General features: G+C 42.3%; 1 protein-coding gene across 1 annotated transcript in view; it reads right to left on the bottom strand.

Moving 5' to 3' along the window:
* Positions 1 to 24386, bottom strand: part of LOC136577884 (dynein axonemal heavy chain 11-like) — a 390521-nt gene that overhangs the window by 77416 nt on the left and 288719 nt on the right. Inside the window, exons 61-65 of the mRNA XM_066577803.1 lie at positions 21629 to 21769; positions 19324 to 19494; positions 8788 to 8910; positions 2070 to 2263; positions 968 to 1116 (exon numbers count right to left, since the gene is read on the bottom strand). Coding sequence (XP_066433900.1) covers positions 968 to 1116; positions 2070 to 2263; positions 8788 to 8910; positions 19324 to 19494; positions 21629 to 21769 — 778 coding nt within the window. The remainder of the gene's footprint in view (positions 1 to 967; positions 1117 to 2069; positions 2264 to 8787; positions 8911 to 19323; positions 19495 to 21628; positions 21770 to 24386) is intronic.

Below are 24386 nucleotides of genomic sequence, written 5' to 3'. Positions count from 1 at the left end.
ATCAAATGAATCTGCAGGCCGTGACGTAGGCCAAAACAGTACACCCATCAGTATATCTTTTTTGTTGTATGGCATCCGGGGTGTAACTATAGAGGATGCAGGGGATGCGGTTGCACCCAGGCCCAGGTGCTTAAGGGGGCTCATAAGGCCTCTCTTCTCCATATACGGAGCCTAGTACTATGAATAAAGCATTATAGTTGGTGGTCCTGTTACAGGTTTTGCATTGGGGCCCAGGAGCTTCAAGTTACCCCTCTGTATGGCATAATGCAGCTGACTGTGCTATTCCATACAGAGTCATCCTATAAAAATAAAAGTATAACACATGGTATGCAGGTTTTTGTTTCCAGTGGAAGCCTATGGACAACAGATGTTCTTGTATGTCTATATAGCGGCATCTGTCGAAGATGTACATTAGAGGTATATATGGAGAAACCCTCCCCACATATACCTCCAATGGACACTGTGAGAAGACCTTTAGCGCTCCAATGGTCCATTTTTGATTATTCTTTTTCTAATATCAATCTGTTAAACAACAATAATAGCAGAAAGTCCTGATTGAAAATACAGCTAAGCGATAAAGTCAATACCGAAGTCAAAGAATAAAAACAATTAGCACCGGGGGAATGACTAGGATCAGAACCCTCAATTAAACATGATTATTATCTGAAAAACACACATCGAAATGGTGTGGTGTGAAGACAAATAGCCCACTTATAAAGCATCCTCATAGACTCACTGCTACAAAGGATGATACTAATTAACATGGGTGATATGGTCATGGGAAGCTATTCTTTGTTTCTAAGACTTTCTGCTAAAGGAGACCAAACTGTGATATTCTATTTATCAGTCATGAAGTCATTATCATACAGGGATATACTTATTACTTGTACCACACAGTTGTGCATTATATAAACCAATAACATGGCAGACCGAAAGCATTGTAATAGGGCATTGCTTGGACTCCTACCTAATGTCTCCACATCTTTTAAAGGATCAACTCCTGGAGACAAGATGAAGATGACAGCAGCAGATGGTCCACTCTCCTGAAAGGTCTTTGCAAAGTCTATTTTACGTCGTTCCACATACATGGATCCAAGTTTCTCTTCCACAAAGTTTCTGAATTATTAAAAATATTAGAATGAAATGATTTTACATTGTATAAAGTTGGAACTCAGTTGTTCCCATAACTCAGACATAAAACCTTAAAATAATAAGTAGGCATTGATTCTAAATCTTAAGATTTGGATAAGACGGGAATGAGGACAACTTCAGCCAATGGCGTTGGAACAGCTTCCCATCATTCACTTATACTGGTCTGGCAATTGACAATGTTGGATTTGAATTTCTTGGGTCAGCTAAAGCAAATGTATTTATGAATCAACCCATAAGAAATACAGCCTAGTGGCAAGCGATTAACTCTAAAGTAAGTGCAAATGGCCTTGTCTTCTGTTTGACCTGTAGGACTCATGACCTGGGTCCATCATAGGATGCTCTGGTCATCGCCTGGCTCATTTTTTGTTAACTTGTTGTCTATAGACATTAACTCTGAACTGGTAGTTTTTAATATGTCAACTAATAGCCAACCTGTCGAATAACATGGTGCTGTGACAACAATGAAACTAGCATTAATCAGAGGAATTGATGTGGCCTGGGCATTACTGATGGTGGCCTCTTTCTTAGCTCTGATGATCCATCACATTTTTACGTGATACTAATAACATGTAAAACATAGAACAAAACACAACAAAGTGGGAATATCAAGAATAGGAAGAACAGGAGCACCTAGAGCATAACACCATAGCCAGAGACTCTGTGAGGGTCAAGGATGTATAAGGTTTTTCCATGCTGATTTTTAGACGAAGGCTCATTACAGCTTTCTCACTTTTTAACATCCACTAATTTATCAATGTTTTCACAAAACACTTTTTAGCTCTTGATAAAAGTTGAACTTTTCTTGAAATATTAGAAGGTAAAAAAAACTATTTTGTTCAAAAATTCGAAACTGAGAAAAATGTACAATAATCCTCATAATTTATGACAAGAGTGTAACAAGGTTTTTGTTAATGTACCTGACACCATAAGTCATCCGGTCAGGTCTCAGTGCACGCATAATTATCATTTTCTGGAGGGAACTCTTGCTTTTCCATTCTTGTGGTAGACGTTCTCTTTCTGGACATTCAGATTCAATCACTCTTTTCCACTGTTTTGGAGATCCTTCTATGTCTCTATCCAGTCCTCGAAATTCATCCATGAAGCTCATTGTCTGTACAGCAAAGGAAGAACATGAGTTGGATTATTGTGTATCCCACTCCTTGCCAAAGTCATACTCCTGAAAAGTTATAAAGTATCTGCTGCAGGCTCTTATATACCAAGTGTTACTTATTTTGCCACTATTCATAGACATTAGGTGGCTAGTATCTTCAGCAGACTTAGCTGACAGTCTTATGACTGGTACACAGCTACAAGGGACATGGAGGAAATTTGAGTTGAACATTCTCAGGTGATTGCTATAAGCTGGTGCTGGAACCTTTTGTCCTTGTTCTCTGGAGAGCTGAACATGTATGTTCAAAATTAATCTCCAAATTTCAACATTATTTAGGACCAACATTTTGTGCTGCTTATTTTTTTAATCCAGGGCATTCTTCCATTGTCCAGAATTGGTACTGGTGTATCTTGTCTCCACCACAAAAATGGGTGGAGACCTGGGATTGTGCTGTTGGAGGAAGAAGGTTCGCCCACAGCTGCTGTTTGGCTGGGTTGTGTGATACCCTACTGTCTCAGCTTTAAGCGGCTTCCCCATCGGCCTCCCTGCAATAGGCCCGGCTGTAATTGTGTTGCCGCCGGCCTCCCTGCAATATGGCATGCCGTCTCCATGCTCTAGAAGGCTGCCCTGCTCTCTGTCTTAGCGCAGTTGCCGGAGAGGAGACTGACAGCGGGTGGCAGCCAGGAGCACAGAGCGCCGGTGGAGAGTGAGTGGGGAGCGAGTGTTGGTGCCTGGAGAAGAGTCTGACAGCGGCAGCCAGGGAGGATACTGACAGCCCAGCCGGAAGCATGGAGGGGAGGCCAGTGCCGGGGGAGAGTGAGGGAGTGTGACTCCGACACACGGCGCATGACACAGTGACAGCAAGGCCATGTGCGGAGGATGGCAGGGGGCGGAGGGGAAATGGAGGAGCAGAGTGACAGTGAAGATGTGAGCGGGGATGCTAGGGCAGAGGGAGCCAATAGACAGTCGACGGCGGCTGACAGTCACAGTGACCCAGGCAGCATAGGCAGGCATGGGAGACTCACAGCAGCAGTGGGGTCGGCATGGCAGATGGGAGGCAAGACACTGACAGCAGCATCTCCCCTACAACTCAACCAGGCCAATCTATGTCTCCACCTATTCTTCCGGTGGAGACAAGATACACCAGTACCTCCAGAATCAATGGGCAAGTGCCACAATACTGCAGCAGTGCACAAGAGCCTATGGTTCCCTGCTCAGCTGTTCATCTTCATAAGCCACAGGATACCTTAAATCTTAGTTTATGGGAGGGAGGTTCTATGGCGTAGATGTGTGGTGACATCATTGTGCTCACCTGCATCGGAGACAGCTCAGACTGTAAGCTGGTGGCCTGCAACACATTGCTAAAGGTGACATGGAATGAAAGTTGGGTATTAGATTTTTTTTCTCTTTTTGGTACACTTAATTTTGAGGGTCTCGTAGGGGAGCACTATTGTTAAAGAGGGCACTCTCAGGGAGCATTATTAGTGTGGGGCACTATCACTAATGGAAACACTCTGGAGAAATATAACTATTGTGGGCACTATAGAGGAACACTAGTACAAATGGGGCACTCTGGGGGAGAATTACTAGTATTGGAGGTACTTTTGGGGCACTAATACTTTGGGAGGCACCTGCTCAGTTATCTTTTAGAGCTCTATCATAAAGTACTGTTTCTTTTCAAGGCATTCTAGTTGGAACAGTTACTTTTGAGGGTAATGTAATGGAGTGTTATTATTATTATTGGAGACTCTTAGCTAGGTACAATTAATTTTAATGTACTGTGTGGTCGTTATTGCTATTGGAGGCACTATTTACTTGCCAAAGTTGTTTTGGAGGCATTTAGTCTACATTGTTACTAGTATTATCAACTTAGTATCATCATTATTTTTTTTTGCTGGGGACAGAGTACATCTGTGGAATTATTGAAGAGCAGAGTCATGGCTGGAAGAAGCAGTCATGATGGTCTGGATTAGATGGAGAAAATGACTAAAGAAAACATCTACAATCAGAGGAAACATTACCTGTGAGTCTCACTAGATATAACCGTTGTTTTGTTTTGACTGTGACTGTATATGATCAGTGCTGCATTCTCCTATATGTTCTGCAGCAATAGACTTATTTAGAAAGTTGGCTTCTGAACCAGGCCAAGCATGTAAAATTTGTCTTCAGCGTGAGAGGGGATAATTCAGTAGTTACGCCTACGACTTGGGGCTTTTAAGATACAAAAACAACCCATCTTAATATATCTCTGTAAAGACTTGAGCTTCAAACTCTGGCAAAACGCTAGGAGAAGCACTTGTACACTGTTTTATTATTCAGATTGAATTTGAAGTCATAGACAGTAAGTTCCCTGTCTAGTGGTTGCTGCATATCACCAGAAATGTATCTGTAAGATATATTATACAATTAATCAGCACACCCAAGGAAGCACTACTATGCAGAACCAATGAGGGGTTCGCTCACACTTCCCGCCTGTTGATTTTTAAAGGGAATCTGTAGGCTTGAACATGCTGGCCAAACTACAGGCATCATGTTATAGAGCAGAAGGAGCTCAGCAGATTGATATATAGTATATATAGAATGTCCTGGTACATTGTTGATGAGAAAATCACCTTGATTCTATCTGATACTCAGAATAAATTCATACAGATGAATTTCTTTGTATACCATATGTATGGATCTTATTGCTTGCTCTTTATTGTGTCTACCTTTATTCACCTGAATGTGTTTCTTCATAGAAACATTAAAAAATTGTGTTCAAGGGTAGACATTTACTTAAAGGGATTTTTCAATAAATTTAAATAATTAAAACAAGATAGTGAAACATTTTCCATATTGTAATTTGTTTTTATTTTCAGATTGTAGATCTTTTCTTAAATTCTATTGTCTGTAAATGACTATGGGACAGTCATCGTGTCTGGGCTGCAGTGAATGGCATATAGAAATATGCTTTACAGCAGCCTAATGGGTCATAGACACAATTGACAGGAGCTAAACCATTGACTGTCATGGGAGAGTATTCTAGGCATGCTCTGTAACATTGGCAGCGGTCATTGTACAGAAAGGAGAAGGTACTGAGCTGTGCCCATCTCCTATTGTGAATGGTAGATCCTGTGTTATTCTATATATATATATGTCAGCTATCATTCTTTTAAGGGTCACTATTATTGTGTGGGAGCTTATATGAAGCATTACTACTGAGTGGAGGTCTACATTGGCATTATTAATGAGTGGGAGTTTATATGGAACATTAATATTGCAAGGGGAAGTATTACTGAATAGGTGGCTATATATGAGGCATTTTTACTCAGTGGGATCCTGCATGGAGCATTATGATTGAGTGGGGGCCTGTGAGGCGGATGATTACTGAGTGGGAGCTTATATTGGACTTTATTACTGAGTGGGGGCCTATATGGGAGATTATTGCTGAATGAAGGACTATATGGTGCATTATTGCTGAGTGGAGCCAATATGGGGCATTATTACTGAATGGGGGCTTGTGAGGGGCATTATAACTAAATGGGAGCCTATATGGAGCATTACTCCTGAGTATGGGCCTATTTGAGGCATTATTACTGGGTGGGGGCCTTTATGGGGCATTATCACTGAGTGGAGACCTATATGGGCATTATTTTTGAGTGGGATTTTGTGAGGGGGATTATTACAGAGTGAAAGCCTATATGAGACATTATTACTACATGGGGGGCTATATGGGACATTATTACTGCATGGGGGCCTGTTAGGGGATTAGTACTGGGTCGGACCTATTTGGGCATTATTACTGAGTGCAGACCTATATGGTGCATTATTACTGAGTGAGGCCGATATGGGGCATTATTACTGAATGGGGACTTGTGAGGGACATTATAACTGAATGGAAACCTATATGGAGCATTCCACAGGGAAGAAAAAACGTCTGTCCGCGCTCCTAGGGATATCAGACTCTGATCCAGGATAATCAATTCCTTCTTTTTATTGGGAACACATACAGGGATCTTCGAGCAACGCGTTTCAGTAGGTACAACTACCTTTCTCGAGCTTGAGAAAGGTAGTTGTACCTACTGAAACGCGTTGCTCGAAGATCCCTGTATGTGTTCCCAATAAAAAGAAGGAATTGATTATCCTGGATCAGAGTCTGATATCCCTAGGAGCGCGGACAGCCGTTTTTTCTTCCCTGTGGTTTGCCTGAATTAAGCCCCGGTTACCCGGTGTAGCTTACCTGGAGTGTCCGGCTGCTCTCCGACGGAGGTTGGATGGATTAAAGACCTATCTTACAAGTGGACTTGGATTGCGGTGTCAGCGAGATACCTTTTGCAAGGTATTCTCGCTAGACACCAGGTGAGTTTAACACTCTACCTTGTTTTTCATTTCATGTTAAGATAATATAACATGATTTAGTAAAGCAGCAAGTGCGCCTCCTTATAATATAATTTATTTCTATATGGAGCATTATTACTGACTGGAGACCTATATAATGATTTATTACTGGGCGAGGACCAATATGGGGTATTATTACTGAGTGAGGGCCTATATGGTATATTATATCTGTCCTTACATTACATCTATGAGGTGTTTTAGGTGCCAGGCTCAGACGTAACACAGTCTTTGTCCATGCACTTATCTTGATCCCTTCTCACAGGAGGCAATTTGCAGAAAAAGATGTTCTGAGTTATCAGACAAATCACTATATATCACTAACAAGGGCTGTAAAAGAAGTATTAAGCAGATGTGTTTGGAACATAAAGACTGGAAGTGGCCTAACCACTTCAAAGAGGGGCAACTAAACTAATACATGGAATGAGGGGACTGGAATACCCAGAGAGGCTATCAAAATTAGGATTATTTACCCTGGAAAAAAGACGGCTAAGGGGTAGAGATGAGCGAGTATACTCGGTAGAGGCAATTGCTCAAGCGAGCATTGCCTTTATCGAGTACCTGCCCGCTCGAGACAAAAATTTCGGGTGCCGGCGCGGGGGAGCGGTGAGTAGCGGCAGTCAGCAGGAGGGAGCGGGGGGGAAGAGAGAGAGAGATCTCCCCTCTGTTCTGCCGCACTCTCCCCCGCAGCTCCCTGCCCGCCGCCGGCTCCCGAACCTTTCGTCTCGAGCGGGCAGGTACTCGCTAAAGGCAATGCTCGCTCAAGCAATTGCCTTTAGCGAGTATACTAGCTCATCTCTACTAAGGGGTGATCAAATAAATATGTATAAAAACATGAGGGGACAATACAAGCATCTCTCCCACAATCTGTTTACACCCAGGACTGCGACGGTAACGAGAGGGCATCCTCTATGTCTAGAAGAAAGCAGGTTTCATCGCCAACACAGAAAAGGGTTCTTTACTGTAAGAGCAGTGAGACTGTGAAACTCTCTGCCTGAGGACGTGGTGATGGCAAAATCCATAGAGGAGTTTAAAAGGGGACTTGATGTCTTTCTAGAGTGGAAGGATATTACAGGATATAAATCTTAGGTTAATTGTTAATCCGGGTATACAAGCAGGTAGGAACTATTAGAGGTTGATCCAGGGATTGGTCTGATTGCCATTAGGGAGTCGGGAAGGAATTTTCCCCCAAAAGGGCTAATTGGCTCCTGCCTCTTGGGGTTTTTGCCTTCCTCTGGATCAACAACATAGGAGGATAAACAGGCTGGACTAGATGGACATGGTCTTCATTCAGCCTTACATACTATGTTACTATATTAAAAGAAAAAAATCGTAAAAAGTTTTCACGTTTTATATAAATACCTGTCATATAGCCAAGAACATGATGATCCCTTGATTTGTAATATAATTTGCACATCTCAGTCCCAAAGTCCTGGTGACCATGGCCATTGAGGTAGGGGAAGGTATTATATACCTATTTATCCTGAAGACTTTAATGAAAGTTGCAATGTTATTGCAATCATCTTTTTGATGATTATTCAGGGCTGTATTAAGGTTCCTGCAAGCCCCTAGGTAAACTTTTTTTGGCAGATGCCCCATCCTTGTATGTCTGAGACCCAGAACCCTTCACTCCACATACTACTGCAAACAAATCTAGAAAAGATTGCCACATGTGCATGTTCTTCTCCAATAAAGTCTATGGGAGTTACAGAGACAGCCAAGCCAGCAGTCCCTTGGAATTCAATGGAGAGAGCCAGTTACTAGCATGTCTCTTAGATGCACAGTGTATAGTCTACCTTATATAGACAGCTGCCTTGCACTTACTGGGCAACTGATTCTCTCTTTCCGGTAGTGATTTTAGCAAACAGATCAGAAGACCTGACCCCTGGTGAAGGCCCCTTAGGACCCCAATGTAATGAAGGATCCAGGCCCCAGCCCCTTGTGCCATTCCTATAACCTGGCACCGTGTATATGATAGGAATGGATGGGCGTAATTTGGCATAGTTGGAAGGTTCTTTTATAAAAAATGTATCCGCATATAACTCTGCAATTTTACCGTAACTTTTTCTCCTCTAGACAAGCTTGTGAGGGAGCTTAGTTTTTTTTTGAACTATGGGAAAGTGTACTGCACCCAATTTAAGAAAACTTACCTTAATAGCGCTCCATGCTGAATTTGAAAGAAAGTCCAATGGGCTATTATAGATATGGTCAATGTTAAAGCGAAGGAAGAAGTCAAGCTCCTGAATAGAAATTTCTTTATTCATTATCAAAAGCTGAAAGTAAAAAAAAAACGTAAAAAATGCAGTTCAATAACTAGAATGCAAAGTGTAAAGACTGTCACAAGTTCATGTCAGAAATGACGCGCTTGTATACATTAACCCCTTAGTGACCAAGCCTGTTTACGCCTTAATGACCAGGCCAAATTTTGCAAATCTGACACATGTCACTTTAGCATGGAAAAAGACCAGAAAGGTTTTGCATATCCAAGCGATTCTGACATTGTTTTATCGCCACATGTTGTACTTCATTTAGGTGGAAAAAAAAGACCGATAGAATTTGTGTTTATTTATTAAAAGCGCCAAAATTGGGAAAATTTTGAAAAAATCGTCATTTTTTCACATTTCCAACTGCAATATCTCAAATATGTGCAAACATAATATAGAAATTTTTGCTAAGATTTATATTTCCATCCGTTTACTTTATTTTGGGCGCACATTGGAAAAACTTTCGTTTTTTTTTAACCATTTAGGAGACGTACAAATGTAACATTACTTTTCAGCATTTTGAGGAACACTTTGTTTTCCTACACCAATCCAAGATTGGAAAGGCTCATAGGAGTCAAAATGATAGATACCCCCACAAGTGACCCCATTTTAAAAACTACACCCTTTAACGTATTCACTGAGGGGTGTCATGAGTATTTTAACCCCACAGTTTTTTTTCAGGAGTCAATGCAATTTAGAAGAGAAAAACAAAAATTTCATATTTTTGCAAATATGTCATTTTAAAGACAGGACTTTTTTCTATAGTACACATGAAAATCAGGATTTGCACCCCAGAATGGATACCCCTGTTTGTCCCGTGCTCAGAAACATACCCATTGTGGCCCTAATCTTACGTTTGGATGCACAATGGGGCCCAAAATGAAAGGAGCAATCGGTGGCTTTCGGAACAGAAATTTTGCTTGAAGGAGATTTAGGCCCCATTGCCCACTTGTAGAGCCATTGAGTGACCAAAACTATGGAGAACCCCCACAAGTGACCCCATTTTGAAAAGTAGACCCCTTAACGAATTTATCTAGGGGTATAATGACTTTTTTGACTTCACAGTTTTTGAATGAATCTAAGCCAAGCCGAAGGAAAAAAATTACAATTTTCATTTTTTTGGTAATTCTGTCATTTTAAAAGCAGTTTTTTTGTACAGCACATATATGAATGAAGACTTGCACCCCAAAATGGATACCCCTGTTTCTCCCGTGCTCAGAAACATACCCATTGTGGCCCTAATCATATGTCTGGATGCACAATGGGGCCCAAAATGAAAGGAGCAACCGGTGGCTTTCGGAACAGAAATTTTGCTTGAAGGAGATTTAGTCCCCATTGCCCACTTGTAGAGCCCTTGAGTGACCAAAACGATGGAGAACGCCCACAAGTGACCCCATTTTGAAAAGTAGACCCCTTAACGAATTTATCTAGGGGTAGGATGACTTTTTTGACTTCACAGTTTTTGAATGAATCTAAGCCAAGCCGAAGGAAAAAAAATATGATTTTCATTTTTTGGTAATTCTGTCATTTCAAAAGCAGTTTTTTTTGTACCACACATATATGAATGAAGACTTGCACCCCAAAATGGATACCCCTGTTTGTCCTGTGCACAGAAACATACCCATTGTGGCCCTAGTATTACGTCTATATGCACAATGGGGCCCAAAATGAAAGGAGCAACCGGTGGCTTTCGGAACAGAAATTTTGCTTGAAGGAGATTTAGGCCCTATTGCCCACTTGTAGAGCCATTGAGTGACCAAAACGATGGAGAACCCCCACAAGTGACCCCATTTTGAAAAGTAGACCCCCTAACGAATTTATCTAGGGGTATAATGACTTTTTTTACTTCACAGTTTTTGAATGAATCTAAGCCAAGCAGAAGGAAAAAATTACGATTTTCATTTTTTTGGCAATTGTGTCAATTTAAAAACTGTTTTTTTTGGAAAGTGTACATAGGAATGAAGACTTTCGCCCCAAAATGGATACCCCCATTTGTCCCGTGTTCAGAAACATACCCATTGTGGCCCTAATCTACTTAAAGGAAACATAGCTAGGTCTATAATGGAAGGAGCACCCGTTGGATTTCAGGGTACAACGGAATAAATTCCAGTCCCCATTGCCCACAGTTAGAGCCATTGAGCGTCCAAAACGATAGAGAACCCCCACAAATGACCCATTTTAAAAACTAGACCCCTTAACAAATTCATCTAGGGGTGTACTGCATATTTTGACCCCAAAGTATTTGAATGAATCTAAGCAAAGCAAAAGGAAAAAATTACGATTTTCATTTGTTTGTCAATTTTGTCAATTTAAAAACTGTTTTTTTTGTACAGTGTACATAGGAATGAAGACTTTCACCCCAAAATGGATACCCCTGTTTGTCCCCTGTTCAGAAACATACCCATTGTGGCCCTAATCTACTTACAGGACACATGGCTAGGCCCATAATGGAGGGAATGCCCGCTGGATTTCAGGGCAGAACTGAATAAATTCCAGGCCCCATTGCCCACTTATACGGAAATTGACTTCCTAAAAATAATCCCCCCCCCCCCCCCCCCGCCATCCCCATTTTTTGGCATTCCCTAAATATTAGATAAAGGTAATAATATAAATGCGTTTTATGTCCGAAGACAGGGGTAATTACGGAGGCTGGTTGGGCTGGGCACATGGGGCAGGAAAACCGGGTATCCCCCCTCCTCCTCTCATGTATTTTGGGGGGTATTTCGTAACCTCAGCGGCGGGGATGGGGTGTAGAAAGTGGCGCTGTGAGGCTTTGTAATCTTGCCGCGGTGCGGCGGTCTCACAGAGAAGGCGCTCAACAAGCTGCTCCTGGAACTGCATGAAGGCGAGCGTTCCCGGGGCTTCTTGTAAATTACGGATTACAGGTAGCGGTCTGAATAACGCCGGGCTCACGTAGCCGTAGGCGGAATCTGCTTGCGGAGGCCCGCAGCGGATTCCAGCTGTGAGCCCGGCTGTGACCCTGCGTACGGTTGCGTAATGTACTGCACATAACTGCCTACTCACACAGGCGGTTTTTTGTTTGCATTTCCCGCACCGTCGCTTAGAGATGACCCGGGTACCCGCAGCCCGTACACAATGTGTTTGCATATGGGGTGCGAGTATATCCGCGGTCATAGAGCACAATGGGCTCTAGGTCGCAGATATTCGTGGTAAAATATAGCATGCTGTGTTCTGTTTCTGCGAGTGGATTACGTAATTCCGACCCGCTAATTGGGGGGAATTGTGTAATCCAATGCATGCGATTGATCCGTGGATTACCGCTGATCAAGCGCATGCAGAACCTGTAATTCCTCTCTGGTCACGCGTGACCGGCCTAATGTTAGTTCGCTACTTTATCATGTGACTGGGGACCGCTCAGCGAGGCCGCCGGTCACTGCTCCAAGCACTCAGCGACCATTGGTCGCTGGGAGCAAGGAGATTTAACATTTCCTGGGCTTCCCGGCTCCTGCGAATGTGTCCGGCATTTTGCCGGCGGGCGCATGCTCAGCAGCCGGAAGGGTCCATGGAGGATAATCGCATCTGGATTCAAATGCGGAAGCCTCCGAGAAGATGTTTCATCTCCCCCCACCGATCGCATCGGTGAGGGGAAATGAAACTGCCACTTTTTAAAGAACTTTTACGTGATCGCCATTATGCATTGGATAACGGCGATCACGTGACCAGTAACCGCTCACCGCGGCTCCCCGTGACATCTCCAGGCTCTTGGCTACCTTTTGTAGCCAGTAGCAGGGAGATTTTATATTTCTTGGGCAATCTTTCACTTTTGCGCATGCGTCCGCCATCATGCTGACGGGCGCATGCGCCGAAGCTGGGGTAAGATCCGCGGATCAACATCCCACCAGGGAACGAATCCGGGACCTTGGGTACGTAATTTCATCCCCCCTTACGGATACGATCCATAAGGGGAGATGAAACTTTAACTTTTTAAACTTTTTTTTACTTTTTACTTTTTTTTTTTTTTTTTACTTTTTAACTTTATATGATCACCGTTATCTGATGGATAACGGTGATCATATGACTGGAAACCGCATACAGCGGTCCCCAGTCATATCTCCCTGCACTCGGCTATCTGTGACAGCCGGGTGCAAGGAGATTTTGAATTTGCCGGGCTCGCCGGCTTCTGCGCATGCGCGCCGCATCGGCACATCGCAGAAGCCAGCGGGGGGTCCAGACACCGGCCGGAGGACATCGGCGGACCTGAGGTGAGTATTTTCACCTCCCCTCATGGATCCGATCCATGAGGGGAGGTGAAACTTTTCTTTTTTTACACTTTTTTTTAACTTTTTTGCGATCGCCGCTATCCATTGGATAACGGCGATCGCGGTACCGGGGACCGCTCACCGCAGTCCCCGCTGACATCTCCTGCCTCCCGGCTACCTACAGGAGCCGGGAGCCAGGAGATTTTAAGTCTCCCGCGCCGCCGGGCCTTCTGCGCATGCGGCTGACGTAATGCCGCCAGGCGCGCATGCGCAGAAGGACGGCTACGGCGCCCGGAGCATCGGGACAGCTGGGAGTCGTGCGACGGACATCGGTGAGTAATTTCAGCTGCTCCGATGGATCCGATCCATCGGAGCAGCTGAATCTTTAACTTTTTGGGCACTTTTATTTACTTTTTTGCGATCGGCGCTATCCATTGCATAGCGCCGATCGCAATGCCGGGGGGGGATCCGAACAGCCCGGGATGACAGCTCCATGCTGTCAGCTACCTGCGGACACCGACAGCATGGAGCTGTCACGTCCACAGCCCGAGGGGCATTATTCTCTGCAGGAAGCATGTTTTTACGTCCTCAGAGAATAAGGCCCACTTCGGGAGGACGTAAAAACACTATGGGCTGGTCGTTAAGGGGTTAAAGGCAACTTCTTTTCTGCTTTATTGGATCAGCTAATGCATCAGCTGAAGGGCAAGCAAAGAGTTCACGATGTCTGAGCTGTAGAGCTGTCAGCGATGATGAAATGTAAGGGTGTAATGTCTTCTCTATAGAAAAACACTGATTCTCACTGTCACAAGCAGACATAAGATTATAGAGTTGCCTTAGGAGTAGATTTAAATCACTAATATTTACATGGCTGAATATATTATGTCATATCTTGTGCAGCCTGATATGCATAGCATGTTATCTCTTGTTTTAATTTATTCTGAAATTCATCATATTGAAGTGGCATATGCCAACAATTAACCCAATCTAAAATAATGTCCACATGCAAGGGAAAAAACAAGCAGTCTGCTTGTGATGTGGGGGCCTGTAGAGGTGCAGTGGCATTGTCCCAAAAAACCTACAACCTTACAAGAGAAACAGTTTGTGTATTATGATCACCGCATTTATTAGTGCTGTGTTGTGCTATTAAGTGTGTTTGTTTGCAAAAAAAGGAGATGAAACAATACCTCTGCAGCGCCACCTATTGAAATGCAGCATTCCTGCAAGTTAATGTTAGACTCTTCATACAAACCTTGTAACAATGATTGGGAATTGAAAGCCAAGCCAGGATCCATACACAGACAGCTATTTCGGGGTGTTTGCTCCTCATCAGTGTGCAGTAGGTTTCTGGCTTGGCTAGTGAGAGGCCTGTGTTTATTTGTTACACTGTGTTCACATCTACATTCTGCAACCAGAACGTAGTGCCAGTTCTGTTTGACCAATGGTACACAATGTACCCTCATGACTTAGAAAGGGTTCTATTGGGTCCACCATCTTCCTGAGAAAAAAATATCACATCATGCAGCAAAATTTGCTGCATCATGCAAATGTGAAGACAGCCTTATACCTATTCCAGGACAATAACCTTGTTCTGTGATGTAACTGGGCATTGTTCCTTTACTGTAACTATTATTCCCATACTGTTACTTCACTTTGATAATTACTCCTGCGCTGTGACATTGTAAGGGAGGTGCAGTTTATCACTGTTTAACGATAGTATGATGTTGTTTTCTTTGTAATTGTGTTGTCTCTTTAGGAGGGGCGAGAATGAAGGAACAGAGCTGAGCAGGAAGAAGAGACAGGAAGTAGTTGAGAGAGGTACTGGGTGCAGAATGGAGTTTGAAGCAGGAGCCTCTCCTACAGTACTTCCATATTACAAATATAGTCCGAAGAATGTTCCCTTCAGGAGAAAGACATGCAGCCATTAAGAAGCTTACAGAGTATTTAGAGACCAGTAATGATGTAGATGGAAAAGAAAGGGGGTCTCTTTCAATTTGTGTTGCAGTGTAGCAGTCACAGTCCAACCGACAGTGCCCTCTGGGAAAAGAGTAACAGCTGCTCAGAGAAAGTCAAGATGCCTGAGAAGCTAAAATGCAGTTCTACCGTTCCCTCCTCCCAGATGACCCTGCGCCAGCGGGCCTGAAAAAGAGACATCCCCAATCATCCGGGCATAGAGTTGTTACAAGTATCTTGCACTAGTGGACCCAAAGACTGTTTAGTGAGATAATTATCCTTTTTTGCTGATCCTAGTTAACCAGGTTCATCTGGACACTTGAGCTTTATTGACAGACTTGGATATCCCAGATTGCCAGATCAGAAATTACCATTATCCTGTTTTACAATTAATAAAGTGTTTGTTCAGCAATGGCGGCTTCTGCACTCCATGTCCGTCAGGCTGATATCGACCAGAAAACTGGGAAAGCCTCGAACCTACTGCGTACTCTCCCTTACAGCATCATTATGTGAATTATTCCCTTAGCTGAGGTTGCAGTCACACCAGGAATATCGTGCCTTGAGGGCCTAACGGCCCTTTTGCTACACAAGAGAACACTAGTACTGTAAACTAAATGTAAGGTTGGGAGGCTCTATTACAGATTTGGAATCATAATGTGTCTTTGGTAGTGAGTTGTATTAACACAATCGGGTCCAGACAGCTAAATAAGTTTTGGATACTTTCTGTATGCCTTGATACTTAAGAAAAAATGGATCTGGAAAGTGTTCATTGGAGCTCACTATATGCCAAAATGCTAGTTCAGTCAATAAATAACATGGAACTTTACATCAAAGAGTAATGCACCAGCAATGGCTCCTGTCCATTTTGTTGATATATAAACTTTAATACAAAAAAGAATTTGGGTTTCTAATTTAACATCAGTTGGATAAAATGGTTTTTGTTATTGATCTTACTTGGTGCTTGACATCTGTATTTCACTGTGGGAATAATTGTAATTGGCGTTTCTTACTGTTACATTCCAGTAGAACAAACCAAGTGACACCAATTTTACTAAGTCAATTCAGATGTCAATGAAATATTTTCCCTAAGGTTTTAATCTAATAAAACAAAAAAGAACTATTGCTGGCATAAAAAAAAAAGCATGCAATTTAATTGGAGACAACAGATGTAAAAGATATTGATAGAATTTATGTAAATACTTAGAAAACTGAACAAACCTATCAATCCTGAATGTGCTGCTTCAGTTTTAAATGCTCCCCAAGTCATTCGATAAAAGAGTTCAAGAAGGGCCTGGACATCTTTCTTGAGTGTTACAATATTATATGCTATAATTAGAGTTGAGCGAACATACTCTGCCGAGCTTGATGCTCATTCGAGTATTAGCATACTCGATGGTGCTCGTTACTCGAACGAGCATCAAATCGTGTTCGACCCCACCCCAGTTTTTGGCTCCTCCCCGTTGTGACATGCCTGTTTTGGCCCCTCCCGCCACAGCGCGTGTCATTGGCAGAGAGAGAGAGAGAGAGAGAGAGAGAGAACACAAACCAAGAAAAAAAAAAAGCTCGGCACCCGGCGTCCCACATACAAAAATGCTCGAATCTCCCATTGTAGTCAATGGGGTTCGTTACTCGAGTAGAGCTCTTGAATTTTACGAAAAGCTTGATTCGAATAACGCGGACCCGAGCATTTGGGTGCTCGATCATCTTTAGTTATAATCATTAATAACTTCAGGGGTTGTTGATCTGGAGATTATTCCGATTGTCAGATTGGAGTCAGGAAGGAATTTTTTCCCCTAAAGTGGGGAAAATTGGCTTCTACCTCATTTGTTTTTTTTCTGGTTGATCACTGGATAAGAAATAGGCGGAACTGAATGGACTTATAGCTTTTTTCAGCCTAACATACTGTTACCATGTTTTCAGACAGCTTATATGATATACCCTCAACAGAGGGAAAACTGGTGGGAAATGCAGAATATCAGACATATAATGTTTTTTTGTAGTGTTATTCCTTATCTACAAACACACAGCAAGCTGTTGGAAAGTTAGCTATGCTTTAAGCATTTTGTATGTATGATAAAATAGATTTAAACTGACCCTACAAGTCTGCAGAAACAAAGATGGCCACCCCAACTTCTCTGACTACCTGATGCATAATTGTGCATCAGTATGCAGTATTAGTCTAAGATACTACTCCTGCTTTGATAGGCCAGTGCTGTCTATATGGGCAGTGCTGGCAAGTCACAGCAACATGTAGTGTCTTAGACTGCCAATGCATGCAGTGTGCAGCAGGTAGTCAGAGAAGTGGTGCGGCCATCTTTGCTTATCTAGGCCTAGACAAACTGCCTTCAGTTCACCCTTGTGTTGCTGGTCCACATATTGCATGTCTGCAGAGTGCAAAGCTGCAAGGTAATGCACCTGCTTGACAGGAGAGCCAGAGTCAGAGATAACAGATCTCCTCATAGAGAAGGCACATAGGCGAATGTACTGTCCCTAGCTACTTGCTCGCTGAACACACTGCACTCAATGAGTCAGTGAATTCACAAGCAATGCCACTTACTGATTCGTTCCCAGTGATCACATAACAAATCACACGATCGTTAGGTTCCTGATAGCTACAGGTGACCTTTAGTCAGCTTTGAAGTATAGGAACACCAGAGCTGGTATGCCTGCAATGGTTAAAACAGGGAAAACATCAATGCAAAAAAGTGAATGTGAAGTTAAAATGTCCATCCAAGGTCTCTTATGTCCTTGTCTGGAAGGGGATACACAGCTGATTTAAAGCAAAAATAAAAGTAGAAAAAAGCAACAAAGGATTCCGCCCCTAGTCTAAGGCTGCCTTCACCTGCAGCGTAATCTGCAAGAGAATACCTGCAGCAATTATAGTGGAAGACCCCTGTGGCCAAATTTGCACCTAAATGGTTGTGTATTCTTTTTCTTGCAGATCTGCTTGTATTTCAAGGACTGAATTCTGCAGAAGAAATCCGCAGTATAAGTAGACATGCTGTGGATTTAGAATCCGAAGCGGTTTTAAAAAACACTGCAGATTCATTCTAGAAACTTTCTGCACCATCTCAAGGGGATTTCTGAAACCTTCACATGCTTTGTACCGTAAATGCTGCGGTATTTCCTCTACAAAATCCGCTGCGGAAATTCCACCACATGTGAAGGTGGCCTAGACCATGCCAGAAGTCCTCTAAAAACCTACAACTATACATCCCTTCCATCAAAAAGATCATAAAGGAAAGCAGAGCGCACTGCATTTTAGTGTCTCTTTGTACTACTAAAATTTTAAAAAGTGAAAACAGAAACTTTTACGGTCTATTCTTTTTCTACTGCTTTATATTTCACATTTTCACCTAAAGACACAAAAATACAGTAATACTAATATAAAATTATAATATAATATATCATACAGTTCCATGTGCTACGGAAAAGGGTGTCGAAAAGTAGTTAAAGGGGTTGTCCCGCGCCGAAACGGGTTTTTTTTTTTTCAATAGCCCCCCCGTTCGGCGCGAGACAAACCCGATGCAGGGGTTTAAAAAAAAAAACGGATAGTACTTACCCGAATCCCCGCGCTCCGGTGACTTCTTACCTACCTTGCGAAGATGGCCGCCAGGATCTTCACCCACGGTGGACTGCAGGTCTTCTCCCATGGTGCACCGTGGGCTCTGTGCGTTCCATTGCCGATTCCAGCCTCCTGATTGGCTGGAATCGGCACACGTGACGGGGCGGAGCTACGAGGAGCAGCTCTCCGGCACGAGCGGCCCCATTCAGAAGGGAGAAGACCGGACTGCGCAAGCGCGTCTTATCGGGCGATTAGACGCTGAAATTAGACGGCTCCATGGAGATGAGGACGCCAGCAACGGAACAGGTAAGTGAATAACTTCTGTATGGCTCATAATTAATGCACGATGTACATTACAAAGTGCATTAATATGGCCATACAGAAGTGCTGAACCCCACTTGCTTTCGCGGGACAACCCCTTTAAAGCTTTCAAACATGCATGCATAAAAAAACACAACTGTAACTGGTTATTAAAAGGAGAGAAAAACCTGGTCTTGAACTGGTTAATATATAATAATAAAGTCAATTCTATATAGAATGAACAACTACTAGCACTAAGAACTTACCGATATTTGCATCTGTATATATTTTTTATTTCTCACCTTAAATGAATGTACTAAATGTAGCCCCTTAGTCCCTGGTGTTAGAAGCCACATCAAGTAGAGTTAATACTCCCATGCACCATACCTGGAAAGCTAACTGGGCCGTGAAGGTTATTTTATCTCTTTCAAACAGTCCTCTGCTGATGTATATAAATGTGGAGTATGTCACACAGTCAATGAGATTATTCACTCTCAATCGGACATCATCAGATGGTTCTGCTTGCTGCACAGCCTTGTGAAACACGATATTAAAAGCCTGCACATGAGAAATTAATTCAGATTATGTCAATTAACAGTGAAGACCAGAGCAAGACAACTCTTAATGGCTCTACAATTAACTCTCCAGTGACAACACGAGACTCTTCTGATGAAGAATGAAACCCAGAAAAAATAAAACGACTGTGAATTTTGTCAAATTACATTTTCAAACCTCAAATTATGTCCAAACATCAATTGTTAAATAATATATTCATTATATATGAGTTGACATTGTATTTTACCAAATATCAGAGGAACCTTTAGTATACATTGCATCAATAGTATTACTGTATTTACCATGGCTAGGGTATTCTTGAACTGTCATTTGCAACAGGATAATTTCATATATACAAAACAATATTGGATATGAGTTGTTTTTGGCCAATGTAAGAGATTCCTATAGGCTCCTGAGGACAAAATTGTCATCACTGTATATTTTGTGTTTCTATTCATTGATAGTTTTTCATGGATTTCTTTTTTTTATTTCCCAACTTTCTTCTACAATTTAGCAATTGCAGAATTTTTTTATTTATGCCTAATACCCAAATCACTCCCTTCTGTGGAGAAATAATCCGGTTGCTGCTCTTCTGATGCCACTAGGCAAATAGAGGCGCCATTTGTGGCACCAGCATTCTGTCATTCCAAGGTGGAGAGGGTCTGTTGCAAAGACCATGAGCAACTCACAACAACTCTGCTCTATCCAAGTGAATGGAACTTTTGCTCCTACTGATAGCCAGTTCAGATAAGCAAAGTACACTCCTCAACATTGAAATTGCAACACTTTTCCTTTTTGAGTGTACATTGGCATTTCCGGAACTTTAATATTGATGATCAATCCTTAGGACAAGTCTTCAATTTAAAATCGGTGGAAGTCCTCTACTCGGCTGCTGTTTGAATGGGCTGTGGTGTGATCATCCCCCTGCTGCCTCTTCACATTTATCAGTCACATGGCCTTTCTGCACCTCAAACCCATTCATATGAATGGGTTTGAGCTGCAATACCAGGCACAGCCGCTATAATATACAATGCTGTGCCTGCTAAACAATGAAGAGGCTGCAGCACTCTTTTGAGCACCATGGCCCTTTCAATCAGGTCAACGTATGGAGGAGGGTCATCAAAGTCCCAGTAAACCCCTTTAAGTCATTGCCGTATACTCAGCTTCATGATATAATATAAATCAATTGTGTATGTATAATTTTAGTAGTGAAGCTGACTGAAAACTGCAGCCATCTGGCATGTTCAATACTTTTTATGGAGAAGTGAATTATGGTTGCTTGATGAAGTATAATGTAATCTCGGTCAATCCTATTTATTTTGAATTCCATATGTGAAAATACAACCCTGATTCCAAAAAAGTTGGAACGCTGTGTAAAATGTAGATCAACGCAGTGAAGAAAAGAATGCAATAATTTGGAAATCTCATATAATCATATTTTATTCACAATAGATCATAGAACTCGTCAGAAGGTGACAGGGAGACATTTTTGCATTTCATTTAAAAAAATTAATAGAGATGAGCGAACCTACTCGGCCACGCCCCTTTTTTGCCCGAGCGCCACGATTTTCGAGTACTTCCGTACTCGGGCGAAAAGATTCGGGGGGCGCCGTGGGTGAGTGGGGGTTGCAGCGGGGAGTGGGGGGGAGAGGGAGAGAGAGAGGGCTCCCCCCTGTTCCCCGCTGCTACCCCCCGCTCCGCCACGCCTCCCCCCGCCCCCCGGCGCCCCCCGAATATTTTCACCCAAGTACGGAAGTACTCGAAAATCGCAGTGCTCGATCGAGTAATTACTCGAAACGAGGGTGTTCGCTCATCTCTAAAAATTAACTCATTTAGAAATTGATGGCAGCATTACATTTTACAAAAGTTGGGACGGGGTAACAAAAGGCTGGAAAAGAAAGTGATACTAATAAAAATGAGCTGGAGGGTCAATATTTTAGTAAGTCACATGACTGTGTATAAAAAGTGCATGTTACAGAGGCAGAATTCTATGTTCTATTGGGAATAAAATATGGTGATATGAGATTTTCAAACCATTGCATTCTTTTTTTCTTTACATTTATTTACATTTTACACAGCGTCCCAGCTTTTTAGGAATTGGGGTTGTATATTTCATATTAAATAGACCGGTTATTACCTTTAGAGAGAACTGATACATTGGACTGATTTTCTTCATATCATTCATGATGAAGTACAGGAGGGAGGCTCTTGAAGCCACAGGACGATAATGCTCTCGAGCTTCATTGATCTTCACTTCATTGACTTTGGTTTCTAATACCTGCAGACACAAAGCAGACATATTTTTAAAGTACATTAAAGAATCCAAAAATCATAGACCTTTAAAAATACACAGTCGCTTTTTCAGCTGAGCCATTGTGACTAACGAAAATCCTTTTAGTTGACATGACTTTTTCAAAATAGTTGGGTAGGTGGACCACGGTTTAATACATAACTGGTAATTAGACATGAGCGAGCACCCAAATGCTCTGGTCCTCATTATTCGAGTCGAGCTTTTCATAGAATTCAAGAGCTCTACTCGAGTAATGAATCCCATTGACTACAATGGGAGTCTCGATCATTTTTGTATGGGGCCCATCAGGTGCCGAGCTTTCTTTTTTTTTTGGTGTTCTCTCTTGTTGACGTGCGCAGTGTCACAGTGGGGAGGGGCCAAAACTGACACGTCACAGCGGGGAGGGGCAAAATACTGGGGCGGGGTCGAACATGGCGTGGTGCTCGCTCAAGTAGCGAGCACCATCGAGTATGCTAATTCTCGAATGAGCATCAAGCATGGTAATTTATTTAAGCACATTTTTTTTTTACAGTGAACTTAATTAATAATTAGAAAACTAACTCTCCATCATGTGTCATCATTACATGTTCTGGGAGAAAAACAAAAGAAAATCAATGATTTATACTACAGTTACAGCAATCAGATTCTCCATTCACAAGGAGAGTAAATATATTACTTACTACTCTGCACTATTTCCAGAGGTGTAACTTATGCTCCTGAGTACCAATGCAAAATCTGTGAGAGAGCTCCAACCTTCCATGGCAATACTGGCATCTTCTTATGTGACAGAAGGGCCTTTACCCCTCGAGCACCAGGGCCAGTGTGTGACCGCTACCTCTGTACCCCTATTGACTATATAAAAGCACCCTGAAGTTTTATGTTATTGTACCCATCATATGCTGAATTGGACAATTGTACAATATTCTACACGGAGGCCTACAAATATGCATCCATCACCCGTGTCATGTCAGTGTGGCCCATTCCTTCCATGTCTTTTTCTTTTATTGAACATAACTCTAAATAATTTGTAAAGTGGAGTAAACATGAAATTGCGTAAGGAATATTTGCTTTTATTGGTCATTTTATGATGGCAAGCTAAAAATATATATCGCAGCTTGATTTTATTCTCTGCTTTAACAATTACGCTGTTCAAGTAATAGTTTTCTTTGAACTTTCCGTTTAGAAAAGGGAAGGGAAGCCCTGATATCTAGTCCTGGGGTGTGCAACCGGAACTTAAGTATTATGGTGTTTTAACCTAATAATTGTTTTCATCTGTATTCAGTTAAAGCGGCTGTTTCAACAGAGACAACCCCTTTGAGATTAGAACCATTGCTACGATCAGCTGACCAGGCTGGGTCCCATTCCGGTTACCCCAGTAAACAGCTAAATTTGCTATTGGAAGCCATGGCATGCTTATTGCATCTGATGCAGAAATTCTGTGATTTTTGGGGGGGACTGGTGGTACTGGAGCAGGTTGTTATAACTGTAATTAGCATTATTTTACACTTCATAGTAAATGCTTGTGATAAGTTCATATCAGTATCTGACCTATAGATATGCATTACTTATAATCTGTAGCATTCATGAATGTGTTCATGAAAATGTCAGCTGTTCATGATTTTAGGACATGTTGTCCTGAAAAAAAAATTCAGGTTGGCAACCCTTATAAGTAGAGATGAGCGAGCCTACTCGGCCACGCCCCTTTTTCGCCCGAGCACTGCGATTTTCGAGTACTTCCGTAATCGGGCGAAGAGATTTGGGGGGCGCTGTGGGTGAGTGGGGGGGTTGAGGGAGAGAGAGAGGGCTCCCCCCTGTTCCCCGCTGCTACCCCCCGCGCCACCACGCCTCCCCCCGCCCCCCGAATCTTTTCACCCGAGTACTGAAGTACTCGAAAATCGCGGTGCTCGATCGAGTAAATACTCGAAATGAGTAGATTCGCTCATCTCTACTTATAAGATGAATGGCCATCCATGTAATGGATAGCTAGGGCCCGCCATAACGCAAGTCTCATTCAGGCTAACAGAGGGCGTCCGCACTCTATTTGTCCATATTCTCTATTCTAACATATGGACAGAGGTCATCATCATGGGACATCTCTATTAAGGTTAATTAGGCAATAGATTATGCACTTATTTAGCAGCACAACTATCAAACTATTAAACCTACTCGGTATACAGGTATATGGAGCCTAAGTTTCTTTACTAGAAAATATACTGGCATATACAGAGTTAAAAATAAAAAATAATAATTTTCCATTGCTCCCCATCCCAATTGAAAATGGGTGTGTTTGTCGCAAACCATAATCATTTTCTTTGATGAGCATGTATTTGAATTTAGCTCCATGCTGTACAAAACACTAACTTGTGTTCAGAAAGCCAGATAAAAATATTCATTGCAATGTTATGAATATTAGAAACCATATTTCACGCTCATAAGTCTATAGGAATGTGCATAATTGACTCCAAAAATATTCTGAAACAGTATAAATGGTGTTAATTTACCTCCTTCATCGCTCGGCAACCTCTGCAAATAAATGTGCTGCGACTATTAACAGTCTATGGAAGTGAAGGTCAAGCAGAAAACAGCGACTCTCTGCATAATAAAT

Source organism: Eleutherodactylus coqui, chromosome 8 (assembly GCF_035609145.1).
Source record: "Eleutherodactylus coqui strain aEleCoq1 chromosome 8, aEleCoq1.hap1, whole genome shotgun sequence".
NCBI lineage: Eukaryota > Metazoa > Chordata > Amphibia > Anura > Eleutherodactylidae > Eleutherodactylus > Eleutherodactylus coqui.
This window is presented reverse-complemented; position numbering and strand designations above follow the sequence as displayed.